General features: G+C 46.2%; 1 protein-coding gene across 4 annotated transcripts in view; it reads left to right on the plus strand.

Moving 5' to 3' along the window:
- The window catches only part of unc13d (unc-13 homolog D (C. elegans)), a 495,771-nt gene that overhangs the window by 314,139 nt on the left and 155,326 nt on the right, over nt 1-26,306 (plus strand). For all 4 annotated transcript variants that reach the window (XM_038777597.1, XM_038777599.1, XM_038777598.1 and 1 more), the window contains 2 exons: nt 18,201-18,283; nt 23,089-23,194. In XM_038777597.1, the coding sequence (XP_038633525.1) occupies nt 18,201-18,283; nt 23,089-23,194 (189 nt within the window). The remainder of the gene's footprint in view (nt 1-18,200; nt 18,284-23,088; nt 23,195-26,306) is intronic.

Here is a 26,306-nt window from a genome sequence, read left to right on the forward strand (position 1 = left end):
CTGGATTATTCCCTCTTCCAAGCTCTTCCATTGGGCAGGGGATACATGTCTGAGAACATGCACTAACAGATTCAAAAACAGCTTCTTCTCTGCTGTTACCAGACTCCTGAATAATCTTCTTAACCCCCCTTTGCCGGAGCTCAGCTTTGCCGGAGCCCAGACCCTGTACCCCTGACATTAGCAATAGCCTTGAGCCAGAGATTCCGCGGTCAGTGGGGCATACGGGTGGTCGGTGGGGCAGACAGGTAGGGGCTAGGGTTCGCCTTGAACGGATACACAATCCAGAGGTTGGCACAGCAGAGCTGTGCATGGCTACCCCCACAGTGGAGCAACCACCCCTCCCCCCGAGTTCCAACCCTCCACCACGGCAGACCACCCCAGCCGAGAGTGGACCCCCCATCCCCACCCACCCTCCGAGCACCAGGGCAGCAAGTTCAGTGCCCCTGGGCTCATTGCCTGTGAGTGAAAATGGCTACTCACCTCAGCTCCCCACAACAGCCCTTCCGCCAGGTTCACCTTTTTAAAAAGGAGCACTAAACCGACTCCAGCGTGACCACTTGCTGGAGAGGCTGCTGACTCACGCGAGGCCATTGGATGTGGGGTGGCTCCCGTCAATTGTCTGGAAATAGGACATAAGTGGTGGCTATTGGTTTCTCACCATGCTGGATACCGATTTCACCTACGGGAGAAGGCCAGTTGCATCGCAAATGGGTTGGCACCCGGCACGGTTCTCATTTTGCCTCCTGCTATTCACCAGCCCTGTCGTGTTCTTCATCGTGCACTTCATCGTTTCCAGGTGCAGAAACTCCGCCAAGCCACTCAGCCATATCTTCGCTTTCGGCGGCTCGAATTCCCGCCACCCTAATATTATCCACCTCGGGCTAGCAGGGAGGACAACACGCCAGCCTCTCTCCCCAGCTGCACTCCCGGATGCACTCTGAACTTCTAAATATTGGCACCCATGGGCCCGGAGCCACCTTCTCCCCTAGCACCTTTGATATAGTTCCTACAAAGGCCTCCCAAAACTCCTCCTACTTTGGGCATGCCCAGAGCATGTGGACATGATTCGCCAGTCTTTTTGCGCACCGCCCCCGCCTATCTTCCACTCCTGGAATTAATCAATTCATCCTTGACACCGTCATGTGCACCACCTTAAATTGGATGTGACTCAATCTCACACATGAGGAGGACACGTTTACCCTCCACAGGGCCTCACTACATAGCCCAGCCGCTACAACCATAGCCCCCCCCACCTCATCCCATTTCAGCTTTAATTCCTCTACTGAAGAATGCCCCTTTGTCTGCCCCTCTCCAAAAACACACTCCTGACCTGGGGTACCTTACCCACCCACATATACTCAGAGATCATCCTAGTGACCCTACCAACAAAAGATTTGGGCACAAAAATCAGGAAATTTTGGAAAACAAACAGAAACTTCAGCAGCACCATTGTTTTAACTGACCCTTCCGGTCAACAACTGTGACAAAATATCCCATCTCTTAAAATCCTCTTTACCCCCTCCACCGAATTAACCAGATTTAGCTTGTGCAATTAGGCCCAACTACGCGCCACTTGTATCCCCAGGTATCAGAAACACCCTGACCAACCGAAATGGCAGCTTCTCCAAGCCCTTCCCCCTCATCTGCGCATTTTCCCTCTCTTACATTTATACCCCGAGAACGAGCCGAACTCCCACAATAGCTCCATAATCCTATACACCACGTTCATAATGTGCAACAAAAGGTAATCTGCATTTAGGGAGACCCTGATGCTGTATCATCCCCCCCCCCCCAAGTCTCTAAGGCTCAATCACCAATGTGAAGAGCAACGGAGACAGCGGACACCACTGTCTCGTCCTCTGATGCAGACCAAATAACCCAAGCTCATATTGTTCAGAAGAACACTCGCTGTGGGGGCCCTATACAACAACCTAACCTAACCCAATCTACAAACCCCTGCCCAAACGCAAACCATCCCAACACCTCAAACAAATACGACCACTCAACGCTTTCTCCACATCCATAATATTCTGTTTCCTGCCCCCCCGGGACATCATGATCACATTCAACAGTCTCCTAATATTCACTGACAGCTGCTGGCCCTTTCACGACCCCATTTGGTCCCCACCTATCATCCCCAGCACACAGTCCTCTATTGCCATTGTCAGCGCCCCTCCACCAGCAGCTTTGCATCCACATTTAATGATGATACCAGCTAGTACGAGCCACATTCCTCTGGATCCTTATCCTTTTTTAAAATGAGTGAAATTGAAGCCTGGGTGTCAACTCCTCCCTATCGACCGACTCATTGTCCTACTAGTGCCAAACGTTTGGTAGAACTCTGCCAAGAACCCGTCCGGACCCAGGGCCTTCCCAGACTGCATCTAGCTGACACACCCCAGTACCTTTCCCAGCCGAATCGGGCCAACAAACCCTTGCACGTTCCCTTCTCGACCACCGGGAACTCCAGTGCGTCTATGAACTGCCTCATACCCTCATCCACCAGCGGAGGCTCAGAACTGTACAGTCTACGGTTAAAAGCCTCAAATACCCTGTTTACCTCCCCGACTCAGTGACCAAATCTTTCATCAGACCAATCTCACTCGCCACCATCTGCCGCCTCAACTGTTGGGCGAGCATCCTGCTGGCCTTTTCCCCATATATTGCCCCCCCCCCCCCCCCCCCCCCCCCCCCCAACCTGACACAACTACCCCACCACTTTCCCAGCTCCACGAATCTTTAATGAAAGAGAACATAGAACATAGAACGATACAGCGCAGTACAGGCCCTTCGGCCCACGATGTTGCACCGACATGGGAAGTCAAAAACTAAAGGCCATCTAACCTACACTATGCCATTATCATCCATATGCTTATCTAATAAACTTTTAAATGCCCTCAATGTTGGCGAGGTTACTACTGTTGCAGGTAGGGCATTCCACGGCCTCACCACTCTTTGCGTAAAAAACCTACCTCTGACGTATGTCCTATATCTATTACCCCTCAATTTAAGGCTATGTCCCCTCGTGCTAGCCACCTCCATCCGCGGGAGAAGGCTCTCACTGTCCACCCTATCTAACCCTCTGATCATTTTGTATGCCTCTATTAAGTCACCTCTTAATCTTCTTCTCTCTAACGAGAACAACCTCAAGTCCATCAGCCTTTCCTCATAAGATTTTCCCTCCATACCAGGCAACATCCTGGTAAATCTCCTCTGCACCCGTTCCAAAGCTTCCACGTCCTTCCTATAATGAGGCGACCAGAACTGTACGCAATACTCCAAATGCGGCCGTACCAGAGTTTTGTACAGCTGCAACATGACCTCATGGCTCCGGAACTCAATCCCTCTACCAATAAAGGCCAACACACCATAGGCCTTCTTCACAACCCTATCAACCTGGGTGGCAACTTTCAGGGATCTATGTACATGGACACCGAGATCCCTCTGCTCATCCACACTGCCAAGAATTTTACCATTAGCCAAATATTCCGCATTCCTGTTTTTCTTTCCAAAGTGAATCACCTCACACTTCTCCACATTAAACTCCATTTGCCACCTCTCAGCCCAGCTCTGCAGCTTATCTATGTCCCTCTGTAACCTGCAACATCCTTCCACACTGTCTACAACTCCACCGACTTTAGTGTCGTCTGCAAATTTACTCACCCAACCTTCTGTGCCCTCCTCTAGGTCATTTATAAAAATGACAAACAGCAACGGTCCCAGAATAGATCCTTGTGGTACGCCACTCATAACTGAACTCCATTCTGAACATTTGCCATCAACCACCACCCTCTGTCTTCTTTCAACTAGCCAATTTCTGATCCACATCTCTAAATCACCCTCAATCCCCAGCCTCCGTATTTTCTGCAATAGCCGACCGTGGGGAACCTTATCAAACGCTTTACTGAAATCCATATACACCACATCAACTGCTCTACCCTCGTCTACCTGTTCAGTCACCTTCTCAAAGAACTCGATAAGCTTTGTGAGGCATGACCTACCCTTCACAAAACCATGCTGACTATCCCTAATCATATTATTCCTATCTAGATGATTATAAATCGTATCTTTTATAATCCTCTCCAAGACTTTACCCACAACAGACGTGAGGCTCACCGGCCTATAGTTACCGGGGTTATCTCTACTCCCCTTCTTGAACAAAGGGACCACATTTGCTACCCTCCAATCCTCTGGCACTATTCCTGTAGCCAATGATGACATAAAAATCAAAGCCAAAGGCTCAGCAATCTCTTCCCTGGCTTCCCAGAGAATCCTAGGATAAATCCCATCAGGCCCCGGGGACTTATCTATTTTTATCTTGTCCAGAATTGCCAACACTTCTTCCCTACGCACCTCAATGCCATCTATTCTAATAGCCTGGGTCTCAGCATTCTCCTCCACAACATTATCTTTTTCCTGAGTGAATACTGACGAAAAGTATTCATTTGGTATCTCGCTTATCTCCTCAGCCTCCACACACAACTTCCCACCACTGTCCTTGACTGGCCCTACTTTTACACTAGTCATTCTTTTATTCCTGACATACCTATAGAAAGCTTTTGGGTTTTCCTTGATCCTACCTGCCAAAGACTTCTCATGTCCCCTCCTTGCTCGTCTTAGCTCTCTCTTTAGATCCTTCCTCGCTTCCTTGTAACAATCAAGCGCCCCAACTGAAACTTCACGCCTCATCTTCACATAGGCCTCCTTCTTCCTCTTAACAAGAGATTCCACTTCTTTGGTAAACCACGGTTCCCTCGCTCTACCCATTCAGAAAACGCTGAAAAATCTCAGCAGGTCTGGCAGCATCTGTAAGGAGAGAAAAGTGCTAACATTTTGAGTCCAGTGATTCTTTGTCAAAGCTAACAGACAGAGAAAGTGGGAAATATTTATACTGTGGAGTGAGAATGAAAGATGAGTCATAGCCACAGAAACCCAAGGAAACGGGGTGCTTACTAGCCACAGAAACCAAGGGGAGGAGTGCTAATGGTGCTCCCAGAGAGAACAAAAAGTGTGAGAGGCCAAATAGCAGAGAAACTAACATCAGAGGGTAAACTGTGACAGATGTAGATGTGGGGGGAGGGGAAGGGGGAAGCAAAGGGTAGAAAGGGTAAGGAAAGGTGGATAAGATGGGGTGGGGGGGGGGGGTTCAATATAAAGAAAGACAAGAAAGAAAGAAATGGTAAAAGACAGTTAAAACAGTTAAAATGAAATGGGATGAAAACAAATGAGTCAGCTGGAGTAGAGCTAATCATCTGAAGCTGTTGAATTCGATGTTGAGACCGGAAGGCTGTAGCGTGCCTAACCGGAAGATGAGATGTTCCTCCAGTTTGCGTTGAGCTTCACTGGAACATTGCAGCAGGCCAAGGACAGACATGTGGGCATGGGAGTAGGGTCTTTTATTAAAATGGCAAGCAACGGGAAGGTCAGGGTCCTGAATGCGCACAGACCAAAGGCGCTCAGCAAAGCGATCATCCAGCCTGCGTTTGCTTTATCCGATGTAGAGGACACCACATTGGAAGCAGCGAATGCAATAGACCAGATTGAAAGAAGTGCAAGTGAAATGTTGCTACACCTGCGATTGCATGGGAAGGTGCCATGGGTGATGGGAGAAGTACTGGGTATGGTGGAGGAGTCGACTCGATTATCTTGGCAGGAACGGTCTCTGTGGAATGCACACAGAGGACTGAAGGGAAGATGTGTTTGGTGGTGGCATCACGCTGGAGTTGGCAAAAATGGCGGAGGATTATGCTTTGCATACGGAGGCTGGTGGGATGAAATGTGAGAACGAGGGGGACTCTATCTTTGTTCTGGGAGAGAGGAGAGGGGCGAGGGTAGTGGCTTGGGAGATGGATCGCACATTGTTGAGGGCCCTGTCAACAACTGTAGGTGGGAAATCACGGTTGAGGAAGAAGGAACACATTTTTGAAGCACCATTTTGGAAAGTGGCATCATCGGAACAAATGTGATGGAGGCGAATGAGCTGAGAAAAAGGGATGGAGTCCTTACAGGGTGTAGGGTGCGAAGAGCTGTAGTCCAGATAGCTGTGGGAGTCAGTGGGCTTGTCGTGGATATTAATAGATAATCTGTTGCTGGAAATGGAGACAGAAAGATGAAGGAATGGAAGGGAAGTTTCTGAGAGGGACCAGGTGAAAGTGATGGAGGGGTGGAAACTGCAAGCGAAGTTGATGAATTTTTCCAGGTCCGGACGAGAGCATGAAGCGTCATCAAAATAATCATCAATATATCGGTAAAGGAGTTGTGGGAGGGAACCCATGTAGGCCTGGAACAAGGAAGTTTCACATACCCCATAAAAAGGCAAGCATAGCTACGACCCATGAAGGTTGTCATTGACACACCTTAGATTTGGAGAAAGTGGGATGAGTTAAACGAGAATTTGTTGAGAGATAGGACAAGTTCAGCCAGGCGGAGGAGAATGGTGATGGATGGTAATTGTCAAGGCCTCTTCTCGAGAAAGAGGCAAAGAGCTCTCAGGCCATCCTGGTGTGGGATGGAGGTGTGAAGAGATTGCACATCCATGGTGAATAGGAGGCGGATAGGGTTCACTTGGAGGCAGAATGTTCCTGAAAAAATGTTTTCCTCCACAAATCTTTGCCTTTCTAACTGCTCCCCTTCATTATGCACCCAAATCAAAATTAACTCCCCCTTGACCACCGCCTTCAGCGCTTCCCCCACAAATATTCCATCCCAGCCATCCCAACCAACAACCTCTCATCCAGCACAAAAACAATTGATCCAATAATACACCCAGTGAACATGCAAAATAACGAGAATTCCTTCACCCTCAGCTTCCCAAACCACCATGGGTCCAACCCTCCCATTTGCTCCATAAATCACAGCAATTCCCTTGCCGTTGCTTACACCTTCAGGGACTTGGGACATGACCAATCTACCTTTGGATCCAAAACTGTATGGAAATACCTCCTCCCCCCCCCCCCCCCCACCCCCCCCCCCCCCCCCCCCCCCCCCCCGCCCCCACCATAATCAACCAGTGTGTCTTCAGGTGCGGGACCTTCGCCAACACTTTCCTCATGAACTCTGCATCACCCCAATTTGGGGCATATATATTCAACAACACTATGGGTGCTCCCTTCTGCTCACCATCAGCAATCTGCCCCCAGGATCCGCCACAATACTGCCAGGTGAAAACACCACCCTCTTACCAGGACTGCTAACCCGCTCGTCATCAGATACAACCCTGAATGAAAACCCTAACCCACCCAATCTTTCCTCAAACTTGTTCGATCTGCAACTTTTTGATCTGCAACTTTGAGATGAGTCTCTTATATGAACACCACGTCAGCCTTGAAGCTCTTTAAATGAGCAAAGGCACGGGGATCGGCCCATTCAGTCCCCTAACATCCCAGGTGATCAGCCTGATTGGAGGGCTCCAGGCACCCCGCAATCCCGATCAGCCATATCCACTTTTTAATAAGAACATAAGAACATAAGAACTAGGAGCAGGAGTAGGCCATCTGGCCCCTCGAGCCTGCTCCGCCATTCAATGAGATCATGGCTGATCTTTTGTAGACTCAGCTCCACTTTCCGGCCCGAACACCATAACCCTTAATCCCTTTATTCTTCAAAAAACTATCTATCTTTACCTTAAAAACATGTAATGAAGGAGCCTCAACTGCTTCACTGGGCAAGGAATTCCATAGATTCACAACCCTTTGGGTGAAGAAGTTCCTCCTAAACTCAGTCCTAAATCTACTTCCCCTTATTTTGTGGCTATGTCCCCTAGTTCTGCTGTCACCCGCCAGTGGAAACAACCTGCCCGCATCTATCCTATCTATTCCCTTCATAATTTTAAATGTTTCTATAAGATCCCCCCTCATCCTTCTAAATTCCAATGAGTACAGTCCCAGTCTACTCAACCTCTCCTCATAATCCAACCCCTTCAGCTCTGGGATTAACCTAGTGAATCTCCTCTGCACACCCTCCAGTGCCAGTACGTCCTTTCTCAAGTAAGGAGACCAAAACTGAACACAATACTCCAGGTGTGGCCTCACTAACACCTTATACAATTGCAACATAACCTCCCTAGTCTTAAACTCCATCCCTCTAGCAATGAAGGACAAAATTCCATTTGCCTTCTTAATCACATGTTGCACCTGTAAACCAACCCTCTGTGACTCATGCACTAGCACACCCAAGTCTCTCTGCACAGCGGCATGCTTTAATATTTTATCGTTTAAATAATAATCCCGTTTTCTGTTATTCCTACCAAAATGGATAACCTCACATTTGTCAACATTGTATTCCATCTGCCAGACCCTAGCCCATTCACTTAACCTATCCAAATCCCTCTGCAGACTTCCAGTATCCTCTGCACTTTTCGCTTTACCACTCATCTTAGTGTCATCTGCTAACATGGACACATTGCCCTTCGTCCCCCAACTCCAAATCATCTATGTAAATTGTGAACAATTGTGGGCCCAACACGGATCCCTGAGGGACACCACTAGCTACTGATTGCCAACCAGAGAAACACCCATTAAACACCACTCTTTGCTTTCTATTAATTAACCAATCCTCTATCCATGCTACTACTTTACCCTTAATGCCAGGCATCTTTATCTTATGCAGCAACCTTTTGTGTGGCACCTTGTCAAAGGCTATCTGGAAATCCAGATATACCACATCCATCGGCTCCCCGTTATCTACTGCACTGGTAATGTCCTCAAAAAATTCCACTAAATTAGTTAGGCATAACCTGCCCTTTATGAACCCATGCTGCGTCTGCCCAATGTGACAATTTCTATCCAGATGCCTCGCTATTTCTTCCTTGATGATAGATTCCAGCATCTTCCCTAGTACCGAAGTTAAGCTCACTGGCCTATAATTTCCTGCTTTCTGCCTACCTCCTTTTTTAAACAGTGGTGTCACGTTTGCTAATTTCCAATCCACCGGGACCACCCCAGAGTCTAGTGAATTTTGGTAAATTATCACTAGTGCATCTGCAATTTCCCTAGCCATCTCTTTTAGCACTCTGGGATGCATTCCATCAGGGCCAGGAGACTTGTCTACCTTTAGCCCCATTAGCTTGCCCATCACTACCTCCTTAGTGATAACAATCCTCTCAAGGTCCTCACCTGTCATAGCCTCATTTCTATCAGTCGCTGGCATGTTATTTGTGTCTTCCACTGTGAAGACCGACCCAAAAAACCTGTTCAGTTCCTCAGCCATTTCCTCATTTCCCATTATTAAAACTCCCTTCTCATCCTCTAAAGGACCAATATTTACCTTAGCCACTCTTTTTTGTTTTATATGTTTGTAAAAACTTTTACTGTCTGTTTTTATATTCCGCTTGTTCCCTCGTAGGTTCCATTACATTCTGTTCTAGGAAACCATCGCGGATACATTCTATAAACTCCTCCTCAAGGTTGCCTTGACCGACCTGGTTAAACCAATCGACATGTAGATTAAGATCCCCCATGATAACTGCTGTGCCATTTCTACATGCATCAGTTATTTCTTTGTTTATTGCCTGCTCCTCCAGGCCCATGCCCCATCAACGTCCCTGGCCTCCCCAAGATAACGGCTGCCATCCCCTCCTAACCAGCTGTGGCACACCAACACCTTCCACATCAGTAAGCCATCCCCCCCCAACCTAAGCACCAGACGTCACACCATACCAACCCCACAACCCCCCCCCCCCCGAACAAACAAAGATAAACACCTCACCCTCTTCCCCCTTTCTCACTATTCCTCTTCTGTTAACTAGTCCACCAGCTAGCAGTGTGACCCCTACCCGAGACAACAGCTTCTTCCCTCCCATGCCCTTCATCCACGCCCACTGCCCAACCCTAACCTCTATGCCTTCCTGTACTCCCTCCTTTGGAGGGAGGGGTTCAGATTTTTGGGACATTGGAACCGGTTCTGGGGGCGGTGGGACCATTATAAACCGGATGGTCTACACCTGGGCAGGACTGGAACCAATGTCCTAGGGGGTGCTTTTTCTAACACTGTTGGGGAGGTTTTAAACTAATGTGGGAGGGGGATGGGAACCAGATTAGGAAGTTAGAGGTCAGTAAAGAAGCAGCAACTAAAGCCAGTAAGGTACGAGACAATAAACTCAATGTGACTAAGGGGAAGAGTGGACAGGGCAGAGATGATGAACGCAAAGGGACAGGTGGTCTGAGGTGCATTTGTTTTAATGCGAGAAGTGTAGCAGGTAAGGCAGATGAACTTAGGGCTTGGATCAGTACTTGGGAATATGATGTTATTGGTATTACTGAGACTTGGTTGAGGGAAGGGCAGGACTGGCAACTGAATATCCCAGGGTATAGATGCTTCAGAAGGGATAGAGAGGGAGGTAGAAGGGGTGGAGGAGTTGCATTACTGGTCAGAGATGATATCACAGCTGTGATTAAGGAGGGCACGATGGAGGATTTGAGCACTGAGGCAATATGGGTGGAGGTGAGAAATAGGAAGGGTGCAGTAACATTATTGGGACTTTACTACAGGCCTCCCAAAAGTGAGCATGAAGTAGAGGTACAAATATGCAGACAGATTATAGAAAAATGTAGGAGCAATAGGGTGGTTGTGATGGGAGATTTTAACTTCCTCAACATTGAATGGGATTCGTGTAGTGTTGAAGGCGTAGATGGAGCAGAATGTGTAAGGAGCATCCAGGAGAGTTTTTTAGAGCAGTATGTAAATAGTCCAACTCGGGAAGGGGCCATACTGGACCTGGTATTGGGGAATGATCCCGGCCAGGTGGTTGATGTTTCAGTCGGTGATTACTTTGGGAATAGCGATCACAATTCCGTAAGTTTTAGAATACTCATGGACAAGGACAAGAGTGGTCCGAAAGGAAGAGTACTAAATTGGGGAAAGGCAGAGTATAACAAAATTCGGCAGGAGCTAGGGAATGTGGATTGGGAGCAGCTGTTTAAGGGTAAATCCACATTTGAAATGTGGGAGTCTTTTAAGGAAAGGTTGATTAGAGTGCAGGACAGACATGTTCCTGTGAAAATGAAAGATAGAAATGGCAAGATTAGGGAACCATGGATGACGGGTGAAATTGTGAGACTAGCTAAAATGAAAAAGGAAGCATACATAGGATCGAGGCAACTCAAAACTGATGAAGCTTTGGAAGAATATTGGGAAAGTAGGACGAATCTCAAACGCGCAATAAAGAGGGCTAAAAGGGGTCATGAAATATCTTTGGCTAACAGGGTTAAGAAAAATCCCAAAGCCTTTTATTCGTATGTAAGGAGCAAGAGGGTAACTAGAGAAAGGATTGGCCCACTCAAAGACAAAAGAGGGAATTTATGCGTGGACTCAGAGGAAATGAGTGAGATTCTTAATGAGTACTTTGCATCGGTATTCACAAAGGAGAGGGACAAGACGGATGTTGAGGCTAGGGATGGATGTTTAAATACTCTAGGTCAAGTTGTCATACGGAAGGGGGAAGTTTTGGGTATTCTAAAAGACATTAAGGTGGACAAGTCCCCAGGACCGGATGGGATCTATCCCAGGTTACTGAGGGAAGCGAGGGTCGAAAAAGCTGGGGCCTTAACAGATATCTTTGCAGCATCCTTGAGCACGGGTGAGGTCCCGGAGGACTGGAGAATTGCTAATGTTGTCCCTTTGTTTAAGAAGGGTAGCAGGGATAATCCAGTGAATTATAGACCTGTGAGCTTGACGTCAGTGGTAGGCAAACTGTTGGAGAAGATACTGAGGGATAGGATCTATTCACATCTGGAAGAAAATAGACTTATCAGCAATAGGCAGCATGGTTTTGTGCAGGGAAGGTCATGTCTTACAAACCTAATAGAATTCTTTGAGGAAGTAACAAAGTAAATTGATGAGGGAAGGGCTGTAGATGTCATATACATGGACTTTAGTAAGGCGTTTGATAAGGTTTCCCATGGCAGGTTGATGGAAAAAGTGAAGTCATATGGGGTTCAGTGTGTACTAGCTAGATGGATAAAGAACTGGCTGGGCAACAGGAGACAGAGGGTAGTGGTGGAAGGGAGTGTCTCAAAATAGAGAAGGATGACTGGTGGTGTTCCACAGGGATCCATGCTCAGACCACTGTTGTTTGTGATCTACATAAATGACCTGGAGGAAGGTCTGATTAGCAAGTTTGCAGATGATACTAAGATTGGTGGAGTTGCAGATAGCAAGGAGGACTGTCAGAGAATACAACAAAATATAGATAGATTGGAGAGTTGGGCAGAGAAATGGCAGATGGAGTTCAATCCAGGCAAATGCGAGGTGATGCGTTTTGGAAGATCAAATTCAAGAGCGGATTATATGGTCAATGGAAGGGTCTTGGGGAAAATTGATGTACAGAGAGATCTGGGAGTTCAGGTCCATTGTACCCTGAAGGTGGCAACGCAGATTGATAGAGTGGTCAAGAAGGCATAGAGCATGCTTGCCTTCATCGGACGGGATATTGAGTACAAGAGTTGGCAGGTCATGTTACAGTTGTATAGGACTTTGGTTCGGCCACATTTGGAATACTGCGTGCAGTTCTGGTCGCCACATTACAGAAGGATGTGGATGCTTTGGAGAGGGTGCAGAGGAGGTTCACCAGGATGTTGCCTGGTATGGAGGGTGCTAGCTATGAAGAAAGGTTGAGTAGATTAAGATTGTTTTCGTTGGAAAGAGGGGGGACCTGATTGAGGTCTTCATAATTATGAGAGGTATGGACAGGGTGGATAGCAACAAGCTTTTCCCAAGAGTGGGGGTGTCAGTTACAAGGGGTCACGATTTCAAGGTGAGAGGGGGAAAGTTTAAGGAAGATATGCGTGGAAAGTTTTTTACGCAGAGGGTGGTGGGTGCCTGGAACGCTTTACCAGCGGAGGTGGTAGAGGCGGGTATGATAGCATCATTTAAGAGGCATCTAGACAGGTATATGAATGGGCGGGAACAGAGGGAAGTAGACCTTGGAAAATAGGAGACAGGTTTAGATAAAGGATCTGGATCGGCGCAGGCTGGGAGGGCCGAAGGGCCTGTTCCTGTGCGTAATTTTCTTTGTCCTTTGTTCTTTGTTTTCATTCCCCCCCCCCCCAAAAGCTTCCCATGAAAAACCCCAAATATTCATATGCATCAAACATTGCTCCCAATGCTGAGAAGATAAAAAGTTATAACAGTTCAACCTCAACACAGCCAACTAACTAAACCTAATAGGTATGATAAACAACACAAACATCCTAACCTGGTATAAATAAAGAGTTCCCCTCCCTCCCCATGTACAGCACCTCCACTCCGCTTTACAGGTGTGTCCACCCAAGTTCCAACGTTCTCATGAGTCCCCCAATCCATGGTCCCTTAGGAACTTAATCACCTCCTCTGGCGTATCTAAATAATGTTCCTGTCCCTCACATGTGACCCACAAATAAGCAGGATACAGCACCCCAAACTGCAATTTATTCTGGAATAGGGCTACCTTGACCCTATTGATTGACCCACCATTTCGCCATCTCTGCTCCCAAGTCCTGGTAAATACGAACCACATGTCCTTCCCAGGTATACACTCTCACGTCTTTCACCCACTGTAGGATCTTCTCCCTGTTCAATTAGCGGTGTACTGCATCTCTTCTGCTTTTGGTTTCCTTCTCAGCGACCAGCACGCCCAATCCACTTCAGGAGGTCCCCCACCAACTCCTCGAACATCCGAGCCACGTTCTGAGGTCTGTATCCACTTAATCCCATCAGGCAGCCCCACGATCCTGAGATTCTGCCTCCTTGAGTTATTCTCCACATCGTCCATCTTTTCCTGCAACATCTTCTGGCCCTTCACCATCATAACAATTTCAGCCTTCAACAAGGCCAAATAGTCCTCTTGGTTGGCCATTGACTCCTCCACCTTCTGTAAGCAATGCATTTTGCACCTCCAGCCTCTGCTTCACTTGCTTTAGGGAAGCCCAAATTGGCTATGCCAGTTTAGCCAAGTCTTTTTAGGCCTCCTTCCTCTTCTGCTGGAATTTGGCCATTAACTCCGCTAGCTGCTTCATTGACCATTATGCGGGCAATGATGCCACAGAGCTCTCTGCCATCATTTCCTCTGTTGCACCTCGAGAGTCCTCCTGGTCTGACTGTTGCCCTTTATTTGTTGCACACCTCGTTTGGTAGTGCTTAGACATTCCCTGTCGAATGTTCTCACTCTATCTTGGTTTTCCACCTGCGTAACACTCTGCAAAATGGGTGGAAAAGACCAAAAAATCCGACCTTGGACAGGAGCCACCTAATGTGTGTTTACTCACTCCGCCATCAGAAGGCAACACTAGGTTTTAGTCTGATTAATGGAGTACATAGAACATAGAACATAGAATGATACAGCGCAGTACAGGCCCTTCGGCCCTCGATGTTGCACCGACATGGAAAAAATCTAAAGGCCATCTAACCTACACTATGCCCTTATCATCCATATGCTTATCCAATAAATTTTTAAATGCCCTCAATGTTGGCGTGTTCACTACTGTTGCAGGTAGGGCATTCCATGGCCTCACCACTCTTTGCATAAAAAACCCACCTCTGACCTCTGTCCTATATCTATTACCCCTCAATTTAAGGCTATGTCCCCTCGTGCTAGCCACCTCCATCCGCGGGAGAAGGCTCTCGCTGTCCACCCTATCTAACCCTCTGATCATTTTGTATGCCTCTATTAAGTCACCTCTTAACCTTCTTCTCTCTAACGAAAACAACCTCAAGTCCATCAGCCTTTCCTCATAAGATTTTCCCTCCATACCAGGCAACATCCTGGTAAATCTCTTCTGCACCCGTTCCAAAGCTTCCACGTCCTTCCTATAATGAGGCGACCAGAACTGTACGCAATACTCCAAATGCGGCCGTACTAGAGTTTTGTACAACTGCAACATGACCTCATGGCTCCGGAACTCAATCCCTCTACCAATAAAGGCCAACACACCATAGGCCTTCTTCACAACCCTATCAACCTGGGTGGCAACTTTCAGGGATCTATGTACATGGACACCGAGATCCCTCTGCTCATCCACACTACCAAGAATTTTACCATTAGCCAAATATTCCGCATTTCTGTTATTCTTTCCAAAGTGAATCACCTCACACTTCTCCACATTAAACTCCATTTGCCACCTCTCAGCCCAGCTCTGCAGCTTATCTATGTCCCTCTGTAACCTGCAACATCCTTCCGCACTGTCTACAACTCCACCGACTTTAGTGTCGTCTGCAAATTTGCTCACCCATCCTTCTGCGCCCTCCTCTAGGTCATTTATAAAAATGACAAACAGCAACGGCCCCAGAACAGATCCTTGTGGTACGCCACTCGTAACTGAACTCCATTCTGAACATTTCCCATCAACTACCACTCTCTGTCTTCTTTCAACTAGCCAATTTCTGATCCACATCTCTAAATCACCCTCAATCCCCAGCCTCCGTATTTTCTGCAATAGCCGACCGTAGGGAACCTTATCAAACGCTTTACTGAAATCCATATACACCACATCAACTGCTCTACCCTCGTCTACCTGTTCAGTCAACCTTCTCAAAGAACTCGATAAGGTTTGTGAGGCATGGCGTACCCTTCACAAAACCATGCTGACTGTCCCTAATCATATTATTCCTATCTAGATGATTATAAATCGTATCTTTTATAATCCTCTCCAAGACTTTACCCACCACAGACGTTAGGCTCACCGGCCTATAGTTACCGGGGTTATCTCTACTCCCCTTCTTGAACAAAGGGACCACATTTGCTATCCTCCAGTCCTCTGGCACTATTCCTGTAGCCAATGATGACCTAAAAATCAAAGCCAAAGGCTCAGCAATCTCTTCCCTGGCTTCCCAGAGAATCCTAGGATAAATCCCATCCGGCCCCGGGGACTTATCTATTTTCACCTTGTCCAGAATTGCCAACACTTCTTCCCTACGCACCTCAATGCCATCTATTCTAATAGCCTGGGTCTCAGCATTCTCCTCCACAATATTATCTTTTTCTTGAGTGAATACTGACGAAAAGTATTCATTTAGTATCTCGCTTATCTCCTCAGCCTCCACATACAACTTCCCACCACTGTCCTTGACTGGCCCTACTCTTAACCTAGTCATTCTTTTATTCCTGACATACCTATAGAAAGCTTTTGGGTTTTCCTTGATCCTACCTGCCAAAGACTTCTCATGTCCCCTCCTTGTTCGTCTCAGCTCTCTCTTTAGATCCTTCCTCGCTTCCTTGTAACTATCAAGCGCCCCAACTGAAACTTCACGCCTCATCTTCACATAGGCCTCCTTCTTCCTCTTAACAAGAGATTCCACTTCTTTGGTAAACCACGATTCCCTCGCTCGACCCCTTCCTCCCTGCCTGACTGGTACGTACTTATCAAGAACATGCAATAGCTGTTCCTTGAACAAGCTCCACATATCCAGTGTGCCCAACCCTTGCAGCCTACTTCTCCAACCAACACATCCTAAGTCATGTCTAATGGCATCATAATTGCCCTTCCCCCAGCTATAACTCTTGCCCTGCGGGGTATACTTATCCCTTTCCATCACTAACGTAAAGGTCACCGAATTGTGGTCACTGTTTCCAAAGTGCTCACCTACCTCCAGATCTAACACCTGGCCTGGTTCATTACCCAAAACCAAATCCAATGTGGCCTCGCCTCTTGTTGGCCTGTCAACATATTGTGTCAGGAAACCCTCCTGCACACATTGTACAAAGAACGACCCATCTAATGTACTCGAACTATATCTTTTCCAGTCAATATTTGGAAAGTTAAAGTCTCCCATAACAACTACCCTGTTACTTTCGCTCTTTTCCAGAATCATCTTCGCCATCCTTTCCTCTACATCCCTAGAACTATTAGGTGGCCTATAGAAAACTCCCAACAGGGTGACCTCTCCTTTCCTGTTTCTAACCTCAGCCCATACTACCTCAGAAGAAGAGTCCCCATCTAGCATCCTTTCCGCCACCGTAATACTGTCCTTGACTAGCAGCGCCACACCTCCCCTTCTTTTGCCCCCTTCTCTGAGCTTACTAAAACACCTAAACCCCGGAACCTGCAACAACCATTCCTGTCCCTGCTCTATCCATGTCTCTGAAATGGCCACAACATCGAAGTCCCAGGTACCAACCCATGCTGCCAGTTCACCTACCTTATTTCGTATACTCCTGGCATTGAAGTAGACACTTCAATGCCAGGAGTATACGAAAAAACTGTCACTTGCCAACAGCCTCGCCACACACCACCTTCAACTTAGGCTGACCGCACTGCACGTATGCAAATTTCCCCAGAACAGCTGATCAGTAGCTCTGCTCTGCTGCCCTCTGCTGGATGATTGCCTTCACTCAAACTCCTTGGGTCTCCTTCGCAGATTCACCTTCAACTTCGGCTGACCGCACTGCACGTATGCAAATTTCCCCAGAACAGCTGATCAGTAGCTCTGCTCTGCTGCCCTCTGCTGGATGATTGCCTTCACTCAAACTCATCGGGTCTCCTTCGCAGATTCACCTTCAACTTAGGCTGACCGCACTGCACGTATGCAAATTTCCCCAGAACAGCTGATCAGTAGCTCTGCTCTGCTGCCCTCTGCTGGATCAAAAATGCCCAATCTGCTGGAGTACATAGAACATAGAACAGTACAGCACAGAACAGGCCCTTCGGCCCTCAATGTTGTGCAGAGCCATGATCACCCTACTCAAACCCACGTATCCACCCTATACCCGTAACCCAACAACCCCCCCCCTAACCTTACTTTTATTAGGACACTACGGGCAATTTAGCATGGCCAATCCACTTAACCCGCACATCTTTGGACTGTGGGAGGAAACCGGAGCACCCAAAGGAAACCCACGCACACAGGGGGAGGACGTGCAGACTCCACACAGACAGTGACCCAGCCGGGAATCGAACCTGGGACCCTGGAGCTGTGAAGCATTTATGCTGACCACCATGCTACCCTGCTGCCCCTTTTGGAGTACAGTTGGCTGCAGTGCATAAGAAGAAAAAACTGTTGACACATCTCCTGTAAATTAGTTAAAAACACTGCTAAGAAAACCACAAAGAAACAGGGAATCTGTGTTGCACAGTTCAGATTAGGGTTTATGCAGTCTGCATTATAGTACCTCTTGGACAGATGAGGGAAGTATGAAAAATATCTGTTTAAGGGTAATTTAGCTTGAAAATGTGAACCTTTCCCATCACAGATGTGTTATACTAACTTCAACATATCTGTTTCTACTTTAGATGGAGTTTCTACCTTTAATAGAGTTTCTGAAAAATGAGTTTGCGTACATGGACACCAATCTAGTGGAAGAAAATTTTCAGAGGTCAGTCACACGCTCAGTACGTTATACGGTAGAAAGAAAAGAATTTCAAATCTGAAAAAAAACACGACTGGAAAAGCACAGCAGATGAAAAAGTATCTGGAATGAGAAAATGCTGGTTATATCGAGTGTGTAACTTCAGTAGAATTGCAAAGTGAAAATCAACTCGGTCTTCAGTTCTGGTGAAAGATCACAACCCAAAGCATCAGTGACTTGTCTTAAACATATTAATGTTTCAGGAGCAGGGATCCTGCAATGAAACTGCAATACGCTAAGAACTAGATTCAAAACAGTGTGCAGTTGACTATCTCAACCCAAATATAGGGCGGGATTTACCGACCACCCCGCTGCGTGTTTTTCGGTGGCGGAGGCGGTTTGCCAACGGGATCTACTGACCCCTGCCATTCTCAATGGGATTTCCCGCAGCACCCCTTGTCGCCGGGAAACCTATGCTCCGGCTTGGGACCAGAATGTCCCACCGGTGTGAACAGCTGGTAAATCCCACCCATAGTAATTTGGGAAACCATTGATAAATAGTGATAGGGGCAGGTTGTTCCACTGGATTTTAGCAGGGCAATAAATAGGTGTTGGTTCGATGATTTTGGTGCTAGCTCCAATTTTAACCCAAAGGATTAAAATTAATATTGGATTCACCATTAGTCTATCTGGTTGCATTTGTCGTCTTGTTTTAAAACCCTCCCATGGTTTCACCACCTGACCCTTTCCTAACCTCCTTCAGCCCAACAATCTGCTCCAGTCTTAATATCGTAATATTTACTTTGTTAAACCATTGGTTGCCATGCCTTCAGCTGCTAAGGCCCTAAGTCTTGGAATTCTCTCGCTCTCTGTCTCTCTCTCTCTCTCGGTCTCTCTATCTCTCTCTCTCTCTCTCTCACCCTCTCTTTAAGATAAGGTACTCCTTCAAATCTCCCTTTTCGACAAAATCTTTGGTCATCTGTCCCAAATTCCTTATGTAACTCACTGTCGATATGTGTTTGATAATATGCTCCTGTGAAGTGCTCTGATACACTTTATTATGTAAATGCAGGTTTTTGTTGCTGGTAGTGAGCTGATATAGGCTAATGTTGCCCTCCTTCAGTAGTATTGGTCTTATTGGAGTAGGTTAGTAAGTTCGTGGATGACACCAAGGTTGGTGGAGTGGCAGATAGTGTTGAGGATTATCAGAGGATACAGCAGGACATAGATAGGTTGGAGACTGGGGCAGAAAAATGGCAATGGAGTTTAATCCAGACAAATGTGAGATAATGCATTTTGGTAGGTCTAACATAGAGGTGATATATACCGTAAATGGCAAAATTCTAAGGAATATAGAAAGTCAGAGAGATCTGGACGTGCAGGTCCACAAGTGGCAATACAAGCGGATAAGGTAGTCAAGAAAGCATATAAGAATATAAGAACTAGGAGCAGGAGTAGACCATCTGGCCCCTCGAGCCTGCTCCGCCATTGAATGAGATTATGGCTGATCTTTTGTGTACTCAGCTTCACTTTCTGGCCCGAACACCATAATCCCTTTATTCTTCAAAAAACTATACATCTTTATCTTAAAAACATTTAATGAAGGAGCCTCAGCTGCTTCACTGGGCAAGGAATTCCATAGATTCACAACCTTTTGGGTGAAGAAGTCTATCCTATCTATTCCCTTCATAATTTTATATGTTTCTATAATATCCCCCCTCATCCTTCTAAATTCCAATGAGTACAGTCCCAGTCTACTCAACCTCTCCTCGTAATCCAACCCCTTGAGCTCTGGGATTAACCTAGTGAATCTCCTCTGCACACCCTCCAGCGCCAGTACGTCCTTTCTCAGGTAAGGAGACCAAAACTGCAGGACCAAAACACAATACTCCAGGTGTGGCCTCACTAACACCTTATACAATTGCAGCATAACCTCCCTAGTCTTAAATTCCATTCCTCTAGCAATGAAGGACAAAATTCCATTCGCCTTCTTAATCACCTGTTGCACCTGTAAATCAACTTTTTGTGACTCATGCACGAGCACACACAGGTCTCTCTGCACAGAAGCATGTTTTAATATTTTATCATTTAAATAATAATCCCTTTTGCTGTTATTCCGACCAAAATGGATAACCTCACATTTGTCAACATTGTATTCCATCTGCCAGACCCCAGTCCATTCACTTAACCTATCCAAATCCCTCTGCAGACTTCCAGTATCCTCTGCACTTTTTGCTTTACCTCTCATCTTAGTAATGTCTGCAAACTTGGACACATTGCCTTTGGCCCCCAACTCCAAATCATCTATGTAAATTTTGAACAATTGTGGGCCCAACACTGATCCCTGAGGGACACCACTAGCTACTGATTGCCAACCAGAGAAACACCCATTAATCCCCACTCTTTGCTTTCTATTAATTAACCAATTCTCTATCCATGCTATTACTTTACCCTTAATGCCATGCATCTTTATCTTATACAGCAACCTTTTGTGTGGCACCTTGTCAAAGGCTTTCTTGAAATCCAGATATACCACATCGATTGGCTCCCCGTTATCTACCGCACTGGTAATGCCCTCAAATATTTCCACTAAATTAGTTAGGCACGACCTGCCCTTTATGAACCCATGCTGCGTCTGCCCAATGGGGCAATTTCTATCCAGATGCCTCGCTATTTCCTTTTTTAAACAGTGGTGTCACATTTGCTAATTTCCAATCCACCGGGACCACCCCAGAGTCTAGTGAATTTTAGTAAATCATCATTAGTGCATCTGCAATTTCCCTAGCCATCTCCTTTATGAACCCACGTTACGTCTGTCCAATGGGACAATTTCCATCCAGATGCCTTGATATTTCTTCCTTGATGATAGATTCTGGCATCTTCCCTACTACCAAAGTTAAGCTCACTCACCTATGATTATCCGCTTTCTGCCTACCTTCTTTTTTAAACAGTGGTGTCACTTTTGCTAATTTCCAATCCGCCGGGACCCCCCCAGAGTCTAGTGAATTTTGGTAAATTATCACTAGTGCATTTGCAATTTCCCTAGCCATCTCTTTTAGCACTCTGGGATACATTCCATCAGGGCCAGGAGACCTGTCTACCTTTAGCCCCATTAGCTTGCCCATCACTACGTCCTTAGTGATAACAATCATCTCAAGGTCCTCACCTGTCATTGCCTCATTTCCATCAGTCATTGGCATGTTATTTGTGTCTTCCACTGTGAAGACCGACCCAAAAAACCTGTTCAGTTCCTCAGCCATTTCCTCATCTCCCATTATTAAAACGCCCTTCACATCCTCTAAAGGACCAATATTTTCTTAGCCTTCATTGGACCGGGCATCAAGTATAAAAACTGGCAAATCATGCTGTAGAGAAACTTGGTAAGGCCGGACTTGGAATATTGCACACAATTCTGGTCGCCATATTACCAGACAAATATGGAGGATTTGGAGAGGGTACAGAAGAGGTTTACCACGATGTTGCCTGGTCTGGAGGGTGTTAGCTATTGAATAGACTCAGACTGTTTTCATTAGAACGGCGGAGGTTGAGGGGTGACCTGATCGAAGTCTACAAGTTTATGATGGGCATGGATAGAGTGGATGGGCAGGCACTCTTTCCCATGGTGTAGGGATCAGTCACCAGGAGGCATAGGTTTAAGGTCCGTGGGGCAAAGTTTAGAGGAGATTTGCTGGGCAGGTTTTTTTTACGCAGAGGTTAGTGAGTGCCTGGAACGCGCTGCTTGGGGAGGTTGTGGAAGCAGTTACATTAATGGCATTCAAAAGGCAGTTTGACAAATACATGGATAGGATGGGTGTAGAGGGATATGGCACAAGGAAGTGCTGAGGGTTTTGGCCAAGGTTTGTATCATGACTGGTATAGGCTTGGAGGGCCGAATGGCCAGTTACTGCTCTTCGTCCTAGTTTTTTGTTTGAGTTGTGAGAGTTGGGGAGGGGGAAGAGGGCCCAGACCTCCATCTAGGCAGAGGCAACCTCCATGCTGCAGGTAGGAAAGGACATGCTCCCAGACAAAAATATTAATCAGAATGTCAGACATGTTCTTCGCTTGTTTAGTTTTTCCCTCTTCATGTTGATATAATTTAGCTTCTCATACAAACACATAAAATAGGTACAGGAGGAGGCCCTTCGAGCCAGTTCCATCATTCAATAAGATCATGGCTGATCTGATTGTAACCTCAACCCCACATTCCTGCTGACCCTTTCACTCCTTTGTTAATCAAGAACCTATCTGGCTCTGCCTTAAAATATTCAAAGATTCTGTTTCCACTACCTTTTGAGAAAGACAGTTTCAGAGACTCACAATGCTCTGAGAGAAAAAGGTTTTCCTCATCGCTGTCTTATTTTTAAACAGTGACCCCTAGTTCTAGTTCTAAACGGGCAGCACGGTAGCATTGTGGATAGCATAATCGCTTCACAGCTCCAGGGTCCCAGGCTCGATTTCGGTTTGGGTTACTGTCTGTGCGGAGTCTGCACATCCTCCCCGTGTGTGCGTGGGTTTCCTCCGGGTGCTCCGGTTTCCTCCCACAGTCCAAAGATGTGCAGGTTAGGTGGATTAGCCATGATAAATTGCCCTTAGAGTCCAAAATTGCACTTAGTGTTGGGTGGGGTTACTGGGTTATGGGGTTATGGGGATAGGGTGGAGTTGTTGACCAAGGACCAAGGGTGCTCTTTCCATGAGCCGGTGCAGACTCGATGGGCTGAATGGCCTCCTGCTGCACTGTAAATTCTATGATTCTATGATTCTCCCATAAGAGTCCCAGCCCAAATCCTAGATGTGAAGGCATTTATGGCAATTCATTGTATCTTTTCTCACAGCCTTCTAGGTTTCCTTTGGACAGATATTCTTCAGATCGTCTACTCGACTTCACATCAGGGCGATGTTTCTCCGAGGTTTTATATGAAGCTAAAGGATGCTTTGAGGGTGAGATTATTTGACTGATATGGGCTAGGTGTAATGTGAAGACTCTGCTCAACGTTGCACAGTTCTTCCTAATATGGATCAGACAGACATTTAGCTGTCATCAGATTTTACTCTAGCTGAATTGGAGGATCTCCCCATCACCATGGGTTTAAAGATCAAAGGCGTAATTTTCCGAGACTGCACTCATGATGAAGAGGCTTGTCCATTTGGAACACATTTTGGAATCCTTCTGAAAAATCAGAGGGTGCACGCTGGAATTCCTAATATGTGCTCCCGGATGGCCAGACTCCCCTGCTGAGAATGAGATTTTGTGGAATTACATCTTGTAGTTTTAAAAGATTTATTTCCATTCTTGCCTGTTTCTTAAAATGTGTAACTCATTATTACTCGGACATATTATACATTAATGTAACGGCCATTGAAATGGCTTAGTAAATATTATGGAATTTCCTCAAGAACAGGACCTTGCTAATTAGTAACCGTCCAGATGAATAACTTGGCTACATGGACAAGTATAAATTTCATTGATTTATCTGAAGCTATTTTAATAGGCTGGTTACATGAGAGTGTGGTATCATAGAATGGTTACAGCACAGAAGGAGGTCATTTGGCCATCTCCACAAGAGAAAGTCAGTTAGTCGCACTCCCCTACCCTTTCCTCATAGCCCTGAATGTTTTATTTTCACTTCCAGTGCTTATCGAATTCTGTTTTTAAATACCACAATTGAATCTGTCTCCACCAAACTCTCAGGCAGTGCATCCTGACCACTCACTGCACCTGAAAGTCTTTCCTTTATGTCACGATTGGTTCTTTTGCCATTCATCTTAAATTGGTGAACTTTAATCTGTCCATATAATTGAAGTCTTTCAACTGTTCTGGTAAATCTTTTGTGCACCCTCACATCCTAAAGTATGATGACCAGAGCTGCACACACTACCTGAGTTGAGGTCGAATCAGTGTTTACAGGCTCATTGCATCTTCCTTACTTTGAACTCCATGCTTCTATTTCTCAATTTATTCGCATGTACATCTTGGTTTCTCTGCCTCCTTTAGAATTCTTTATCTTATATTACCTCCCTCGTTCTTCCAGCCAAAATGTATCTCTTCACTCTTCTCTGTGTTAAATTCCATCTTCCACTTATCTGCCTAATCTATCAACCTGCCTCTGCCTTCTTGAAGTCTATCAATATCCTCCTCATTGTTCACTTCCAAGTTTTATGTAATCTGCAATTTCTGAAATTATACTCTCTGAACCCACACCTGGATCATCAATATGGACCAGGAAAATCATTAGTCCCGGTACTGGTCCCCAAGGAACCCCAGTGTATACCTGCCTCGAGTCTGAAAACCAACCAACCATTCACCACTACTCTCTCTTCCGGTGATTGAGTCAACTTTATATCTAATACCCTTTCTAATTCTGTGGGCTTCAACTTTGCTGATGACCCTGTTATGTGGCACTTTATCAAATATGTTTTAAAAGCTCCATGATCACCATAAACCAGCAGGGGCTGGTTTAGCTCACCAGGCTAAATCGCTGGCTTTTAAAGCAGCCTGTACCAGCCTCCCCAGACAGGCGCCGGAATGTTGCGACTAGGGGCTTTTCACAGTAACTTCATTGAAGCCTACTCGTGACAATAAGCAATTTTCATTTTCATTTCATTTCATAGCAACCATATTATCCTCATCAGCCCCTCTCTGTTAACCTCATCAAAAATGGGACCAAGTTAATTAAACATGATTTGCCGTAAAAAAATAACAAAGAAAAGTACACCACAGGAACAGGCCCTTCGGCCCTCCAAGCCGCGTCGACCATGCTGCCCGTCTAAACTAAAATCTTCTACACTTGCGGGGTCCGTATCCCTCTATTCCCATCCTATTCATGTATTTGTCAAGATGCTCCTTAAAAGTTACTATCGTCCCTGCTTCCACCACCTCCTCCGGCAGCAGGTTCCAGGCACCCACTACCCTCTGTGTAAAAACACTTGCCTCGTACATCTCCTCTAAACATTGCCCTTCGCACCTTAAACCTATGCCCCCTAGTAATTGACCCTTCTACCCTCGGAAAATGTCTCTGACTATCCACTCTGCCTACGCCCCTCATAATTGTGTAGACCTCTATCAGGTCGCCACTCAACCTCCTTCGTTCCAGTGAGAACAAACCAAGTTTATTCAACCTTTCCTCATAGCTAATGCCCTCCATACCAGGCATCATCCTGGTAAATCTCTCCTGCACCCTCTCTAAAGCCTCCACATCCTTCTGGTAGTGTGGCAACCAGAATTGATCACTATACTCCATGTGTGGCCTAACTAAGGTTCTATACAGCTGCAAAATTACTTGCCAATTTTTATACTCAATGCCCCGGCCAATGAAGGCAAGTGTGCCGTATGCCTTCTTGACTACCTTCTCCAGCTGTGTTGCCCCTTTCAGTGACCTGTGGACCTGTATACCTAGATCTCTCTGACTTTCAATACTCTTGAGGGTTCTACCATTCACTGTATATTCCCTACCTGCATTAGATCTTCCAAAATGCATTACCTCACATTTGTCCGGATTAAACTCCATCTGCTATCTCTCCACCCAAGTCTCCAAACCATCTAAATCTTGCTGTATCCTCTGACAGTCCTCATCACTATCCGCAATTCCACCAACCTTTGTGTCGTCCGCAAACTTACTAATCAGACCAGTTACATTTCCTCCAAATCATTTATCACTACGAACAACAATGGTCCCAGCACTGAACCCTATGGAACACCACTAGTCACAGCCCTCCAATCAGAAAAGGACCCTTCCATTGCTACTCTCTGTCTTCTGTGACCTAGCCAGTTCTGTATCCATCTTGTCAGCTCACCTCTGATCCTGTGTGACTTCACCTTTTGTACCAGTCTGCCATGAGGGACCTTGTCAAAGGCCTTACTGAAGTCCATATAGACGACATCCACTGCCCTACCTGCATCAATCATCTTTGTGACTTCCTCGAAAAACTCTACCAAGTTAGTGAGACACCACCTCCCCTTCACAAAACCTTGCTGCCTCTCGCTCATACTTCCAAATGGGATTAGATCCTGTCTCGAAAAATTCTCTCCAGTAATTTCCCTACCACTGATGTA

The sequence above is a fragment of the Scyliorhinus canicula genome, chromosome 18, assembly GCF_902713615.1.
Source record: "Scyliorhinus canicula chromosome 18, sScyCan1.1, whole genome shotgun sequence".
NCBI classification, from domain to species: Eukaryota; Metazoa; Chordata; class Chondrichthyes; order Carcharhiniformes; family Scyliorhinidae; genus Scyliorhinus; species Scyliorhinus canicula.